Source organism: Cricetulus griseus, chromosome 4 (assembly GCF_003668045.3).
Source record: "Cricetulus griseus strain 17A/GY chromosome 4, alternate assembly CriGri-PICRH-1.0, whole genome shotgun sequence".
Taxonomy (NCBI): Eukaryota; Metazoa; Chordata; class Mammalia; order Rodentia; family Cricetidae; genus Cricetulus; species Cricetulus griseus.
Genome location: NC_048597.1, coordinates 225,741,451 through 225,758,973, shown reverse-complemented (window position 1 = coordinate 225,758,973; position 17,523 = coordinate 225,741,451). Strand labels below are relative to the sequence as shown.

At 48.2% G+C, this 17,523-nt stretch overlaps 1 protein-coding gene across 1 annotated transcript in view; it reads right to left on the bottom strand.

The window, feature by feature from the left end:
• Positions 1-17,523, bottom strand: part of Itga9 (integrin subunit alpha 9) — a 295,174-nt gene that overhangs the window by 215,994 nt on the left and 61,657 nt on the right. The window contains exons 10-14 of the mRNA XM_027415345.2: positions 15,318-15,423; positions 14,254-14,348; positions 8,567-8,657; positions 7,827-7,872; positions 804-958 (exon numbers count right to left, since the gene is read on the bottom strand). Coding sequence (XP_027271146.1) covers positions 804-958; positions 7,827-7,872; positions 8,567-8,657; positions 14,254-14,348; positions 15,318-15,423 — 493 coding nt within the window. The remainder of the gene's footprint in view (positions 1-803; positions 959-7,826; positions 7,873-8,566; positions 8,658-14,253; positions 14,349-15,317; positions 15,424-17,523) is intronic.

Here is a 17,523-nt window from a genome sequence, read left to right as displayed (position 1 = left end):
TCAGTGTACTACAGACAACAGTATGTTTTTGCAGGTTTGGGAGGATATGCATACGTGTGAACTCTAGAGAGATGCTTTTCACACTTAAAATGCATGCAAAACTCACAGGGACATCGTCTTAGTTAGCTACAGCTCTCAACTTGACACAACCTAGAATCAGCAGAGGGAGTTCTAATTGAGGCATGGCCCAGGTCAGATTGCCTAATTGTGTTCTTGATTGACAGTTGATTTGGGAGGGCCCAGTTCCAAGTGGAAAGCACCATCTCTGGACTGTATAAGAATGAGAACCGAGTATGAGCTGCGTTTTCCAAACTCTGAGATACCAGAGTAAGGCCATGCTCTTAAACACCTAAGCTTTGGAAACCTTCACATCCTGATCCGATATCAGCTGTTGTGTGGGGCAACCCAGTTGATGCTGAAAGCTTATAGGGTGGGGTGGGGTAGCCTCCGGATTCTTATTGCTTTAATTGCATGAAGTGTTCCATATGGACAAGGCTCAGGCACTCCATCTCACCAGCCACACTCTGCCCCACCCAGTGAGTCCCAGTCTTGTCCTCATACATTTGGGAGGAAGGAGGCTTGAGGTTCAATGTCATTTGTCCTGGAGCTGGAGGGTGTGTGAGATTTGAAATATGTAAATGATCAGGGAAGAGCAGTCTCAGAGAAAGAGAGTGTTCAGTCCACTGCACCCCTGCCTGCAAAGCCCACAGTATGCAAAATGAGAGGGAACCTGAGCACCCCCATCTTGTGACCTTGCACCAGCTAAGACAGGTACCCCGAGCCCTGACACTGTGACTCATTACCGATTTCTTCTGGTACATGCTTCCCGTGGAACCGGAAACACACGGTGACATTTAGGCAGTTCACAGGCTGCTGTCCGTCATGACACTGAGGTGCTGTGATGTTGATGGAGCCTGGGAGAAAGATGGAGACATCCACAGTGATGACTGGTCTGGTCCTGCATGACAAGGAGAGAGGAGGGAACCTGTGTTAAGTAGCAGCTCTCAGAACCAAACAAGAACTATACAGGCAAAATAGATCCTGGGACTTCAGCCAACGTTTAATTAAAGAATGAAATGCCCCAAGAGAGAAGGGCTAGTGTGCTCTGTAAGTATTTTTTTTCTGGTTTTAAAAGTAGCACATTCCCTAAGATACTAATGGTTTGCTTCCCGGTAACAAAGGCGAGTTAACTGTTAATGAAACACAGCTGGCTAAAGCCGTAAATCAACCACCAGATGCTGGGTGATTATTTAAAATTTCACCCAAGAAGTTCCGATTTCCATTTCACTGGGGAGGCGAGACTGCACTGAGAAGAGTCTCTGCAGCATAAGGCATGGCTCAGGAGTAGAAGCAGAGCCGAATGTGACAGCTCACTCCTGTAATCCCAGAATCTGGGCAACTGCATCAGAAGGATTTCCCAGAGTTCTAGGCCAGCCTGGGTCACAGAGTGAGAGCTTGCTTTAAAATGCCAAAAGAAGGAGAGGAGGAGAAAGGGAAAGAGAGACAGAGACAGAGAGACTGAGAGAGACAGAAAGACAGAGAGACCACTAGATACATACTGAGCAGTTCCCCTGTCATTGTCAGCATAAGTTGGTCAAATATCCTCTTTCACTTATGTCTATCAAGTCATTGAATATGGTCTAAAAAGAATTGATTGGTGGAATCCCAGTTGGTCCCAGCAAAACACTTCAAGGAATTAATCTGGCTAGCCTTCGGACAAAGCGAAATCCAATAAACACAGCCCTCTCCTGACATGACCACTCCCCAGTGCCTGATGGGTGGACAGCATCCCTGGACTCCCCTGGGGCAAGGAGAGAAAAGCTGAGAAGGAAGCAGGCCTGCCTTTCCCACCCTACCCATCTGCCCAGGGAGCAGGCACCTGAGCTGTGGCCTGACCTCCCAGCACTCCCACCCCTGCCCTGACCTCACAGAGACCCTTCCCCCTCAGGGTCCCTGGCCTTCACGCTTGTGGAGTGACTCAAGATTGAGGGGCATATGTCTGAGGCTCAGTCAAAGTGCACCAGGGTGACAGGATGATGGGAACATGTGACCAAAGAACCCCAAGACGAGAGAACATTAAATAAAAACCTGGTGCATAGCGCAGTGAGGAGACAGATGGCATGGGGACCCCACTGCTGCTGCCATTGCAGGGACAGAAAGGCCCACAGAAGGGCAGCTGTGACCGGACATTGACCAGGGGAACTCTGAGAAAATCTGGCTCTGGGGCAAAAGGAAGACAGACAACAACACTGCCTGAAAGAAACCAAAGTCCTGGTCTGTGGATTTTCTTCGGGCTTCATCCTTAGAAAATGCTAGAACAACTTAGAAACACTTAGAATGACACCATGGTTAACTTTTGTCAACTTGACAGGGTCTGGAAATGTCATGAACATGTGTGAGAGGGTTTCTAGATTAGGTTAAGAGAGGCGGGAAGACCCACCCCGGATGGGGAAATTACCGTCCCATAGACTGGGGGTCTCCGATACAAAGGATAAAGGGAGCTGAGCACCAGTGTTCATGTCTCTGCTTCCTGAATACAGATGGCACGTGACCTTCCGCCTCATGCTCTTGTCACCATGAGCCCCCCTCCCCCCATGATGGACTGTGTCCCCAAACTGAGTAAACATTAAGTTTTCCTTTCTTTACTTCTTAGTCACCCCCACCCCAGGCTTTTATACCAATAAAAGTAGAAACACCTCCCACCCACCCCCACCAGCGTGGTCTCAGCTCTGTTCCTTAACCCTGCCGACTGCCTTACTAAGGAAGACAGCTACTGTGTCTTTGTAACCCTGACCCACAAAAGCCCATCACTAGGGTGGGGGCGGCAGCATTAAAGGTTCCGCAGCTTCAGAGAGAGCTAGGCTCCTGTCTACAATAACACCCTGGCAACCCCTGACCTGCCCCGCTATGGAAAAGAAGATGAAAGCCCAGTTCATCCCCTTATCAGCCCACCAGAGAGAAGGCATGGTCTCCTCCCAGAAAGCTCAGCTGAGCTGGGTGAGGAGAGCAGGAGACAGGAACACAGAACTAACTCCGAAAATCTTGCAAAGCTCTTGGGAAGCGGAACCCTTTGAAAGGGCCAGCAGAGGCCCTTCTGGGCCCATCACCTTCCAGGGCCTGTTACAACAGTTCCCTCGGCGTTTTTGTTTTTTGTTTTATTTCCACCCAAGTATTGTTTTTGGATGGGGAAAGCACTCTTTCGTAAGCCTCTCTGGTCACTTCCTCTACCTCTCAGTGGCACAGCTCTAGGCTCCTATCACCAGAACAGGGGACCTGCCCTGCTGAGCAAACTTCCTGAGGGCAGAGCTGGGGCCTGCTCCCACTCCTAGGGTGGGGCCCACCCGCCACCCACCAGCCTCTAGATAACAGCGGCAAGGGGGCACAGGAGGACAGAACCAGAAGTGTTTTTAAGACTTCAAAGAAGCGAGTAACTGGAGTGCTTTTCAATGGCCGAGATCAGATCTCCACATTGCACTTCCAGGGAAATAACAGAAGGGGATGGTGTACAGTTTTCCCATGACGGCATTCTAGTTCTCCTGGCAGAGCAGGGACAGGTGAAGGCTAGTTACAAACCAGCCCGGGGCCTTCCTCTGTCTGAGTTCATCTGTGTTCACACAGATGGAGATGCCCAGTCAGGTTCTCTTTTAGCTTAGCCCAAAGCTCCCCAAACCCCAGGTGTCTCTCTCAGCACCTTTAACTACAGCTCACACAACAGCTGTATGCGGGCATACACATTCCTCTGTTCGGCTCACCCCAAATCAAAAGAAACTCAAGATCTAGCTAACTCCCCTCAAACCCTGCGCCTGAAGCACCTGTGAGTCCACGTGTTCCTCTGCAGCCCCAGCTTCAGGAAAGGCAGCTGAGAGCCAGTCTCCAGTCTCCTCCTCTCCCCTCCCCACCTGCAGCCATGTGGCTGCTGCACAACACTACCCTAAGGCTGCATCAGCCAACGCAACCGCTGACCTTGGTGTCACCTCAGCCAGGGCATGCACACCTGCTCCTTTCTGCTGCATGTGACACCACCATTGCCCCTGACCCTGTCATCCTGCTTTGTTGTGCTATTGGCACTTACACCATCTGGAATTTTTTTAAAAGCCTGTCCTAATTGGCTTTCCTGTTGCTGTGATAAACACCATGACCAAAAGCAACATGAGGAGGAAGGGGTCTATTTCAACTCACAGCTTATGGTCCATTATCAAGGAAAGCCAAAGCAGGAGCTTGAAGCTGAAACCATGGAGGCTCAGTGCTTACCCGTTTGCTCCCTCTGGCTTGCTCAGCTGGCTTTCCTATACAGCCAGGCCCACCTGCCTAGGGATGGCACCACCCACAGCGGGCTAGGCCATTCTGCATCACTGGCAATCAAGAAGATCTCACAGGCATGCCCACAGGCCAATCTGATGGAAGCAATTCTTCCATTGTGCCTCTGTCTTGCCAGGTGTGTCAAGCTGGCAACCACGTTCACCACCACAAAACTCCTAGTTCTTCACCCATAAGGAGGATAATGGCAATACACATGTCACGGAGTTGTTTAGAGGACAAGAAATCAGTCCACAGTGTGAATACAAAGCACGGGTAGATCTCAGAAACATCGAGATGAGAGGAAGAACTCAGGAGTAGGAACAGATATGGTGTGATTCCACTCTTACGGGATCCTGGAATAGGCAAAAATGACCTACCGCGACAGAAATAACAACAGTAGATGCATACTGAGAGGAAGAAGCCTTAGAACATAAGAGGGGCTGGTGAGATGGCTGTGGACAGAGTCTTTGTCATGAGAGCCTGGGGACTTGAACTTGACCCTCAGAACACACATAAAGGTAGAGAGACAGAATCCCTCCCACAGTGTTGTCTTAATATGTACCTCCCCAACACAATAACAAGTAATTTTTAACAGCTCAGAAAGCTTGCAGGAGTCGGGCGTTGGTGGCGCACACCTTTAATCCCAGCACTCGGGAGGCAGAGGCAGGTGGATCTCTGTGAGTTCGAAGCCAGCCTGGTCTCAGAGTGAGTTCCAGGACAGCCTCCAAAGCCACACACAAAAAAACCCTGTCTCGGAAAAACAAAAAACAAAAACAAAAACAAAAATAAAAAAAGAAAGAAAGAAGGCTTTCAGGGTGACAGGAATGAACTTTGTCTTGACAGTGGTATATTTTGCACGGGTATGTGCACCAGCCAAAATTCATTGAGTCATGTGTTTGAACTGGGGCATTGTACTGTATACAAATTCTAATCCAAGAAAGAAAGAAAACACACAGTGAATATAGTCCTGCACTGCACTGCATGAATGGTGAAGACAGACCACATGTATGACGGCAGTCCATAGACGGCACCACTAGTGATGTCGTGGGTGCCCTAGCTTAGATGAGTACACACTATCATTCTCAGCCGTGAAGAAATCACCCAATGAAGCATCCCTCTGGGTGCACGACCCATGGTGGCTGAGCACAGGAATGTGCATAGAATATCCGTATAGTGCTTGGTGTGTGGGAGGTGTTCATCAAACACTGGCTGTGTCATTGTCTACTGTCTATGACACCCTGGGTAGAATCAAAGACCAGGCACCAGGTCTGTCCTGTTCTCCGTGCAATCTCTAGCATCTCATACATACACAGTTGCATCTCATCAGGACAACATATATAAACAGAGAGAATGAAGGCATGGACTCCTGTGATGGCACCATCACCAGGCGCCTCTGCAGTTCATGGGGCTCATAGTTCTTCAAGTGTCTGTGCAGATGTGGGGGCTTCTCGCTGCCTCACCCAGGTGCTTTCTCCCTGGCATTGCACCTCATCAGATTCGATCGTCCACTCCATGCTGGAGTCTGGGGTCCCCATCAGCAGGGAAGGCCCCTCACTTAACATTTACACCCAGGGAGGAAAGAGACAAGGAAAAGCTCCTTTGGGTTTGTGGCTCATGGGGGAAGACAGACTGGGTCCCAGCACCGAGAGAGGACGTGCACAGGATCTCTCACCCCTGATTCAGAAAGTATCTGCAATCAACAACTGCTTGGAAAGGAAATGTTAATTTTCTCCAATGGAGTCTCCCTACATATATAAGCCACACTTAAGGGCAGGTCCCACGCCCAGCAGCAGATGGCCAACACAAAACACACTCAAAGGCATTTTCAGAGATTATCTTTTGTCTCAGAGTGCTTTGTTTGAGCTTGATTTTTTAAATCTTTTTGCTTATCTATTATGGTTTCCAGTTTTGTGTTTTTGTGGTTTTTTGTGTGTGTGTGTGTGTGTGTGTGTGGTTTGTTATTGTTTTGTTTTGTTTTAATTTCCCTGTTGGTTTTCTAAAGAAAAAAGGGCGAGGAAGAAAGCATGGGGTTCTTGGATGGTTTGATGGAAGGGGAAGGATCTGGAAGGAGACGAGAAGGAGAAGCTGATTTGAATACATTGTATGAAAGACAAACAGACAACCTACTGCCACTGTAAGAAGCCAGGGGACACATTTCATCTAAGAGGGACCCACAACGAGCTCTGGAATCATCATGATACATGGTGTCACTGTGGCTTCCCATGTCACAGACCTTCATCGAAGCCCCACCCCAGAGAAAGCTGACACCCAGAGGAAAGGGAAAAGAGTGGAAACCAATCACATGCGGTGTAATTCAGGAGCAAGGGAGATTTAACATTAGTGTCTGGGCACACATTGTTGTCTTCAGATACTGCAGGGCTTCTGGGTAAATGATACAGGAGCAGGAGGCAGAATTCCAGGAAGTCAAATTTAACCAGGTCGGCATAAGGCCTGCTCATCCTTACAGACTGTCTCATATTTACGTGTTATCAACCCTGATGTTGTCTTTCACAGAGGAAAATCCTAGAATACGGTGGGGCATATGTGTATGTGGGGGGGGTGTCAAGGAGCTTGCCCTGGAAACTCACCTAGAAGGGCAGAGGCAGGGCTTGAACTCAGGCCTCCTGCCCTCTAGGTCACAACTAACTTGAAGGTTATTCTGCCACTTTGTCAACACAAAGTTTAGAACTATCTAGTGGCCAGCTGGTTCTCTCTGAGTCACTAAGCCCCTTCCTGTGGGGGACCTCATTCAGGAAGAGACTGTGCCCCTCTGGGGACGCTCGGAGAAGGCTAAATGTGAAGGTCCTGTGGTGTAGGACTACATGGTCTCTAGGATCCCTTCCAGCTGTAAGCCCATAGCAGTTTATTTTAGAACTTTCTGCCATGGAGTTATTAACAAAACTGTTGGCTCCCACTCCAGAGAGCAATCCTGCTTCCTCTGACTCACACAGACAGAAATACTTGAAGATGGGGCACGGGTGGAGATTGCGCTGCACAGGCTTCAGCAAGCACTGGGTCTCAGTGCACGTCCCTCACCTCTGTTACCACCGGTGATGGGACAGGAAGCTCCTGGTCCCTGGAGTTGAGGACTAACAGCAGTGAAGATACTGGTTATAAAGATAAAAAAAAAAAACCAGGCTGGACAGGGTTTCCCAGCCCTCTGAATGCCTGGCGCCTATAGGAAACAGCAATGTTTAGACAGCATGTCAGCAGAAGGGGATGGTCATGACCAAAGACAAGCAGCCCTTGGCTTAGGGTTGGGTTAGCCCAAATCCTGTCAAGATACCCCAGAAAACTCTTAGCTCCCTATAAGCTAGTCAAGACCCAGACTCTGGAACTCTGTGGAACAGAGTAATATGACTGAGAAAAAAAGGCAGAGTTTATCTGTGCCCACAGTACCTTCAACCTGAAGAACCAGGCCAAAGGAAAGAGCCAAACGGTGGGATCCCACCCCATGCCTCCTCCACAAAATTCCATTTGTCACTCATGAAAAACGTGACCCCAGGAGCAAGAGCCAGGCATCTCACCTGAGGAGGACCACACTGTCGGACAGGAAGGCTCCGATGGTGACATCTGAAAACAAGAAGTCACAGCCTCAGAACCTTGTAGAAACCATCCCCAGCTGCCCTTTGGCATGGCGCCACAGTGACAGAGGCCCAGCCTTGTGGTCAGGGAGTCTTCCTACTGCTGCTGTCTGGCTGTATAATGACTTATAAGAATTACAGCCACATTGTCCTAAGTGGCAGCCAAGCACATCTGGCTATTGAGGCCTGGAAACGGATGTGTAAAATACAAAGCAGATTTTGAAGACCTAAATATTAAAAATTAACTCATTAATAACTTTTATATTAGTTATACAGCAAAATGATAAAATGTTTACTATATTGGATTATACTTCATCAAAATTAATTTCATCTTGTTTGTGTATATTTTTCTGTAGTTTCTAGCATATATTACCAGATTTCATTAATTATTTAAGCAAATATTATTTTATTGCTATATATAATTTATTGCAATCTGTATTTGGTGGATAATTTTCTTAGTGATTTGAAGACAGGTTTTCTGCCAAGAGTTTGGGTTTTCCTAGCAACTTTGTATAAAGGAGTTTCTTATCTGAGCTGAACCCTTTAGAAGTCGGCCACAGGCAAAAGTCCCCATTCTGCTGTGTGAATAACAACCGTTAACCAAACCAAAAAAAACCCAAAAAACTATCTTATCTCACATGCCTATCTTCGTTATCCGGCATGCTCTGAGAAAAACAGCTTACCGGGGTAACCATTCCCATCCATGTCAACGCCCCCTGATATGGACTGCCCAAACATCCGCAGCATCGGGTTTATCTTCCTCCCAGACAGTTTCTGAAACAGACAAGGGAACACTGGAGTCACAGGAGGACCACGAGGACCTGGGACCCTTTGAACCCAGCTTTCCCATGGCACTGGGTCTCAAGTTGTTGACAGAAAAGAAAACATTGGTAGAACATGGCCAGAGGGTCTGCAGTGGACACTTGAAGACCACACGCTTCCTTTTTACTGCTTGCCTAGGCCAGATGGCATCATTTAAAAATTTGCTTGAGTTTGGTGACAATAAAATGTTGACTAAAAGGTGATTTTAAACATTTGGGTTTTTTTTTTTTAGCTTTTATTCATTTGTGTGCAGGGGTTTCTTAGGCCACAGTGCACACAGAGAGATAAGAGGGGAACTTGAAAGAATTGGTTTTCTCCTTCCACCTTGTAGGTCCCGGGAATTAACCCTTAAGTTGCCAGTCTTGGTAGCAAATGCCTTTACCCACGGAGCCATCTCACTGGCTCACTGAATGGTTCTGACAGGTTGAAATTCAAGACAAAGGCTGAATTTTTTTCCCTTTTGTATGTGTACATGTGCATGTGTGTACACACATGTGTAGAGGTTAGAGGTCAACCTTGTGTCAATCCTCAGGTGCTGTCTACTATTTTTTTTTAAAGGCAGGATCTCTCAGTGGTATGAAACTTACCCAGTAGTTTGGGCTGGCTGGCCAACAAAGCCAGAGAGCCTGTTCTCTCTGCTTCCCTAGTGCTGGGATCATAACTGCATGCCATCACACCTAGGTTTTGGTTTTTGTTTTTAACATGTGCTGGGGGGGTCACCTCAGGTCGCTAAGCCGGTGGGCAAGCACTTAGCCACTCTCTCACCCCTGACTTCTCCTTTGGCTTTGACCTAGGCAAACTGGTTGAAACGCTGGCAGCATCCTTCCCGCCTAGTGAGCTCACTAGTCCTTTACCACTATTTCACTTGCCTCCCCTAAGATGGCCAGGTAACGTATCACTAACACGTCAAGCTGGAAGGGTAGCCATATGCGAACCTCCCTCCCAGCCAGCCCGCCAGGAGGTCTAGAGACTCCTAAGCTGCATAGAAATTGCTCCACAGTCCGACCCAGGAAATCTAGAACTGCGTGAAACTGAGCCTGCTATAAACCACAGGGAGGAATCAGCCATTCCTCCCGAAAGGCATTCCTCAACCCACATGTCACACCCAACTCTACTCCCATATCACATTTTCATACAACACTAACTTCATCACAACAGACAGCCCAGTTTTAGAACATTTGTTGGGTCTGGGGTCCCTGTACCTTACAAGCACAGAACCTGAGATCTGTCTCTAGCATCGACACAAAGAGCCAGACAGGGTAGGATGTTCTTGGAATCCCAGTGCTGGGGAGCCAGAGACAGGAGGGTCCCTGAGGCACGTTGGCTAGAGTTAGTCTGCCTTCCGTGATGACCTCCAAGCGTATGAGAGACCCTGAGTCAAAGGTTGTGGATAGTGTCACCAAGAATGGCACCTGAAGTTGTCCTCTAGCTTTATACACACATGTCCACAGGCACATACTCATATTTTTAAAAAGAACACAGGGCTGGAGATATTGCCCCATGGTTAGCGCACCCTGCTCTTGCAGAGGCTCTCAGTTTAGTTTCCAGCACCCACATTTAGAGGCAACTGGCTGTAATTCCAGTTCCAGGTGATCCAGCGCCCTCTTCTGGCCTCCTCAGTCACTGCATTCACACCCCCACACACAAACACACACAAATGCACATAATTAAAAATAAAAATAATAACATACTTTTAACAAGTAAACACTTGTCACACAGCCAGCCGTTGTCCCACCAAAGTCATCCATTCACATTTGTGTGGCACAGTTCCCACCAAAGTCATCCATTCACACTTGTGCAGCACAGTTCCCACCAAAGCCATCCATTCACACTTGTGCTGCACAGTTCCCACCAAATTCATCCATTCACACTTGTGTGGCACAGTTCCTTTCAAAGACACCAAACTTCTTGAGGCAGAAAGTCTCATTTTCTGAGATCTGATCAGTTCCTACTTTCTTCCATTCACAGTGTCCTAGTTAGCTTTTTGTTGCTGTGATAAAAATACTGACCAAAAGCTACCTGGGGAGGAAAGGGTGTGTAGCCATTTACAGGTTACAGTCCATTGTCAAGGGAACTCAAGGCAGGAGCTTGAAGCAGAAACCATGGAGGCTCGCTGCTTATCAGCTTGCTCTCTGGCTTGCTCAGCCATCTTTCTTATACAGACCAGGCCCCGCTGCTAGGGACGGCCCCACTCACAGTGGGCTAGGCCCTCCTACATTAACCAGCAGCATAGAAAACGTGGCACAGACGTGCCCACAGGTCAATCTAAAGCATTCTCAATTCTTCAATGGAGTTTCCCTCTTCCCAGGTGACTCTGGGCTTGCATCAAGTTGATACCTGATAACCATAACCTTGTCTCTTCACGGATAACCAGAGACACACCTCATTTCCACATCACATGGCGAAACCCACAACAGAACCAAGCTCACTCTGCCCTGCTTTCTCCATATTTGTCCCTACTAAGTCATACTGTGGGGATGGACACCCTGGTGGCGGCAGGGGAGTGTCCACAGGCTCTGCTGATGGAGATAGGATGTCCCTGCCCTCAGCAACTGACACCTATGAGGCTGCTTGTTGCGGCATCCGACAGGAAATATGTAAGCATCGAAGGGCAACTGAGCCCTGGAGGCAATCCTGCAGAAAGATGGCTTGTTAACAAGCTCAGCCACATACCCCACGTGGCTCCGTCTAAACAAACTTGTGTGTGTATCTGAGAAAAAGGCACAGTTTGAAGTGGCTCTGGAAGCCGAGAACCTTAGAAGCAGCTTGCTGCGGGCTTTCGTTTCTTGAGTATGCTGTGGCTGGGACTAGGGGAGAGTGAGGGGTGGTCCATCTGGGGGGTGGCGATGCAGACTTAAGTTATCCACTGACATCTGCAGGCCATTATGCTATGAAGCGGGGAAGATAAGTCTGCCCTGTGCTAATAACCCTAAATGGAAACCAGGAACTGTGGGAAACCTCCGCTTGACCAGGTTTATACACAGCATCTGTTAGGGCAAGCAAAGATCACAGAGGCCGCCACGACATGCCCAGGGGGCTCTCAACTGAGAAAGGCATCTAAGAATCTTAAAAATCAACACTTTCCATGGTAAAAGGAGGCGTCGGTATGAGTTAGAGAGTAACGTGGGAGGAGTCCAGGCTCTGATCTCACTATTTCCCCAGCAGAAATAATATGAGTTGGGGCCAAAGAAAAGCGATCTCACTGCCTAGATTCGTTTCTGATTTCTTCTTCCAGTTCTTGAACACAATGCCGGCTCTGTCCAGGATCCAGGTCCAGGAGAACCTGTCATTAGTGGATTACTTTCCCTTTTAAATCACTGGCCTTATCAAATACATATTAGCAATCTTGGAAAAGTATAATCATAGCAGTTTCTCCCTTTCTTTTTCTCTCTCCATCCTCTTATTTAAAGAGCCCCAAACCACTTCTCTTTGTGAAAGTTAAGTAAGCCAGGTTGCGTGCTGACAAAAGCGCTCGCCACTTCCAGCTGCCAATCGCAGCTTCCTACTAGATGCTCCACACTAACCACAAATGTGCATGGCAGCTTTCTGCAAGGATTCCGCCCAGCAACCAAACAAAACACTAGAGAGCCAAAGGGGAGCCAGGGAGGCGGGGGCTCCCACAGGTGGCCTCCCTGTGTGATTAGCTTCCGAGTTCCAGGCACAAGCTTCCAGGAGGATGTGTGGACAATGACCCTCAGCCCCTGCCCGAGGATGGGCTCCTTAGATGACACAGCATCCCTGGCCCAGCCCTTGCAGGCCCTGCTCTGCGTTTCAAGCTTCCAATGAAGTTGGCTGAGTCACCTAGAGTTTGTTGTTACCAAGGTTGAGAAAGGTGAGTGCTCAGGGTAAATTCAATACCCTACGTGGAGCTCATCAGAAAGTCAGTGGCTAATAAGTGGATCATCTCACACAACTGTCATGAGATTCCGGGTAAAGAAGTAACAGCTCTCCTCTCCGGAAACAGCTCCTCCTCCTCTCCAAGCCTCTCCCTGAGTATCTTTCCCTCAGTCAGGGTCAAGCAATGACTAAGAGGGGGGGCACGGGGGAAGAGAGAGAATGAGAGAGAGAGAGAGAGAGAGAGAGAGAGAGAGAGAGAGAGAGAGAGAGAGAAGCCCCTGACTTGTAATGCAAATTTCCTGCAGGGACAGTTATAAATAGTTATAAATGTAGAAGTGTGTCTCCAGGGCCGGGCTCAGAGAGTAAATGCCACACAAGCATGTATGGGGATGGAGATGGGAAGATGATGGCTGGGAGCCCTGGGTACCAGCCCAGCTCCAGTTTCAGTGAGAGTCCCTGTCTCAAGGGACTGAAGCAGAGACTGACAGAGCACGACACCTGACATCCTCCTCTGGCCTCTGTACCACACTTGTGCACATACACCACACACTCACATGCATGTGTGCACACACACATACAATTACACATGTACACACACACACACACACACACACAAATAATAAATAAATAAAAGAGTGAAGGAGATTGTAGTCCCATTTGCACATTCCTCTTAAACTACAAACCTTGGACTGGAGAGATAGCTCAGCTGTACGAATACAAACTCATATGTACAGGTGTGAACAGGAAGTGCTCAACACACAAGTGTTCAGTTACAAACATTTACTGACAAAAAAAAGGTCTTTTTGGTTTGTTTTGGTTTGGTTCTGATTTACTAGCAGCAGGGACTGTAGCCCAGGCTGTCCTCAGACTACCTATGTAGCCAAGGATGACCTTAAACTCCTGAGTTCTGGGATTGTAGACATGTGTCACCATGCCTGATTCATGGAACCCAGGACCTCATGCAGTGCATGCCAGGCAAGCACTCCACCACTGACTGCAGCATTCCTGGTGTGTGCTTTTCTGTCCCTGACCCACTGGGAGAAAGATGCAAACGGTGCTACACACATCACTAACATCCTGACCGTGCTTCTGCTGAGAGCCTGACTTCCTTTTTTCCCATGGGCTGGGCTTGACACCATCAGCAAGACTGAGCGAGTACTCTGCTTACCAGGCAAAAATAGAGAACTCGCCACTTCCACATTCCCAAGTCTGGGATGTGAAGCCAGAGCTTTGATTATATCTTGATGCCAAGTCTGACAATGGCCCATGACAACTCTCAGGCACTCCTCTGTGGAGCCCCGTGTCTCTGGATTACACTTTAAAACATATTCCTGGGGATATTCCAGAGGCCTTAAATGTGGGAGTCTATAACAATTTCTTCTGGATTTAACAAATGGTACTGATTGATCGTCGCTTTCACTAGTGAAAAGTATGAAAGGAAACCCAAGTGTTTTCATTTACATTCCCTTAACATGGTACACAATGGAGCCTCCATCAAAACATGCATACACACACACACACACACACACACACACACACACACACTCACACACACACACACTCACACACACACACTCACACACACACACTCACACACACACACACTCACACACACACACACACACACACACACACACACACACACACACACACACACACACACACATACACACACACACACAGAGTCAGCACGGCTCCTCCCACCACTTACCATTGAGTACTGGGGGACAATCCCATTGGCATCACCATGATAGATGTAGACTGCGCCAGCAAAGTCGTCCTCCTTGGGTGCCCCGACAGCCACATCTGAGGGGGAGACATCTCATTAGAAAAGCCACTTGAGGTAATATCAATGTGGCTTCACAACTTCTCCACTGTTCATTATTTGGACAACAGTCTCCTAACACTGAACAGTTGGAAAGGTACAAAAGCTGAGGAGAATTTACTCCCAGGAAAGTGTCTCTTGTGCTTCTCACAGGCAAGGCCACTGAAGTAATCCATAAAAGCAACACAAGTGAAGACGACCCATCCTAACCTGCCTGCCAGAGTGCATTAGTGAGCAAGTGAAGTCAACTTTATTTTAGGTAAAGGAAGCGGATAAGGTAACATTCATTTCACACACACACCAACATTATTCCCACAAACGACAGCTCCTGGAACAAAGCCTGAGTCTCCCTTCCTTTCCTCCCTTGTCTTCTAATAAGTCATGTGTCTGCTAATGTGAGATCAAGGGTCAGGGGTATGTATTCTCATGACCTCCTGATGACAGTCCTCTCGCTGAAGGAAGCCATCTGTGGCCAATGGTGTGACGCACTGAAGGATATCTGGCCGAAGCAAGAGCCACATCCCAACCCTGCAAAAACGGCTCCTAATGTCTGCATGTTCTCCATACAGTAAGGGAAAGAGGTATTAAAAGGACCAGAGACACATGCACGCACGCGCGCGTGCGCGCGCACACACACAGGCTGACATTATCAGGGAAGAAAATATCTAACCCTCTCCTTATTCACTTCCCCAACTACACGATAGAGCATCCCGGGTGCAGAGACAAGCACTTTGTGATGGGAAGAAGCCCCCAGTGGACCAGAGAACGGATTGTGCAGAAGGGACAGCCCACTCCATGTCTACCAGTTGCCCTTTCTCTCCGTGGGAGTTGGCGTGCCTTCTAGGGTAGAATGGGGAATCCAAGATCCAGTTGGGAACAAGGGACAAAGTTAGAGCATGGCAAGCTGCTGCACCTGGAGGGACCCCGTGCCCCAGAGAGACCCTACTCACCTGGGAACCCGTCATCATCAAGGTCACCCAGGCTAGCGATGCTCTCCCCAAAGTGTGCATTGTAGGCACCATCTCCAGTCAGGGACAGCTGTTCCTCAAGGGCTCCCTGGGAAACAGGACGGAGGTAGAGGGAAAGAAGGAGAGGGCCAAAACAGCACAATGAAAACTCGGAGCTCAGAACACCACCCTCTCAGGGCACAGCCATGGACAGGAAACAGCTGGGCAGAAGCACAGGAACCCAGATCTCTTTCCTCACAGCAAAGTAAAGCCTTTCAGGAATACAATGAGAGACTCTGCAAACAGCCAGAGATGTGATTTAGGAGAAAGACAATGGCAGGTGTCCCAATGACAGAACGTCAGTCACCTGGCCAATTTAGACAGGCAAGCCTCCCCTCCCCCTGCCCCCAGAGTGTTCTTCCTCTCTGCTCTCCTTATAGCCTAACTCTTTACCTAGAGTGTTTTTGTTTCTTTTGAGGTAAGGTCTCACTGTGTAGCTCTGGCTATTTATTCTCTATGTAGACCAGGCTGGCCTCAAATTCCCAGAGATCCTCCTGCCTCTGCCTTTTGAATGCTAGGATTAAAGACGTGCGCCACCACACTTAGTCCAACACTGTTTTAAGGTACACTAGAGCAAGAAATAGTCCCCTTGGCTCCTTACACAGTTCCTCACCTGACTTCAGACCACTTGGCCCTTTCCTGTGATTTTCTAACTTGTAAGGAGGGGGTCTCTGGAGGCCTCCCCACCTCAGCTCAGATGAACTGACTGTGTTCATCTAAAAAGAAAATGTGTGTGATAGTCCAGGGCCAAGGTCCTAGGTCCAGTTCAGGAAGAGAGGAGATGGGGTCAGGGACGGAGGCCCTCCCCAGCACAGTGATGTCCTGCCCAGCGCCTCACAGTAACCTTTGTGTCTTTGCGCTCTTGAACCTCCCACCCCAGGGTGTCAATTCAAGATTAAGAAGTCTCCTGTCTTTTCCTCAGGGCTGGCCTTGAATAAATCTATTTCCTTCCTCAAATTTCTCTTTGGTTTTGGCAGAGAGGTGAGGGGTGGAACCTTAGATTCTAGTAACCAAAGGAGTACACACTTTCACTTCCTCCTTGTGCCTTTCGGTGCAAGTCCCTGAGGTTTGCACAGAGTATGCATTAGCAATCCTGTCAAAGAGCCCTGGTTCTGTACCCAGTGGCCCCTGGGGTCAGGGTGCATCACACGTGGCTCAGTTTTGAGATTCCTGGGAAAATGCTGAGGAGGGGGGGAGGCAATGGTGCATATGGCAGCAGAAGCCAACCAAGAGGGCCCATCGTCCCCACGAATGACTGCCATACAGATACTGGGACATTAAACACCTGACAATTGCAGGCTTACGAATCTTTAAGTCTTCCTAGTGTAGAGGCATTTTGGGACCTACACACACCCACAGTCCACCACACCGGGACCTGTCCTTTGTTGTGAATAAATTTCTATTGCTATAAAACAGAACTTGTAGCTTGAAAAATAAAGATCTGATTATTTGATTTATTTCATCGTGAGGCCCCACCCCAAAACACAAAAAGTTGTCCCTTGGTGTCTAGGAGTATTGGCACCTGGACCTCAGCATACTAAAATTTCAAATGTCCAAATTGCTTATGTAAAACAATGTAGTATTTACATAGAAGCCATGGGTTTACTCCCCTGTCCTTAAACCAAGTCTAAGTTACTTACAATGTCTAATACAATGCAAATGATATGCAAACATATTTTACACTATGTCATTCAGGGAAAAAGTGTACACAGGGCCAGCAGGACACAACAGTTTTTTGTTCCCATGTGTTCAATCCGGGGTTGGTTAAATCCAAGCACTCTTGGTCACAGATGGCCAGTTCTGTAATTCTTCCTGCTCATGTGATGGGGGAAACCCCAAGCCCTTCTAAATATATCTCCACCCATGTTCTGTATGGTCACCTTGTTTGGACCACATGGCACTCCCTACTTTGTAGAGGAAGAGATGATCAATTTCAAGCTACTCGCTCATCCTTCACATATAAGATTTGGCCGGCTACCTACTCTATTATCTCCACTTCTCCATTGTGCCATTAAATCTCTAGCCAAGTGGGCTGAGGTTCAATAGGAACAGGAATTCCCTGTACATAGAGTAGCCTAGAGCAGTGAGGTGTGCGGGATGGAGTGTGGCAAGTGCAGAGTCATGGGTCTACTGCCTCTACTGCTTACTG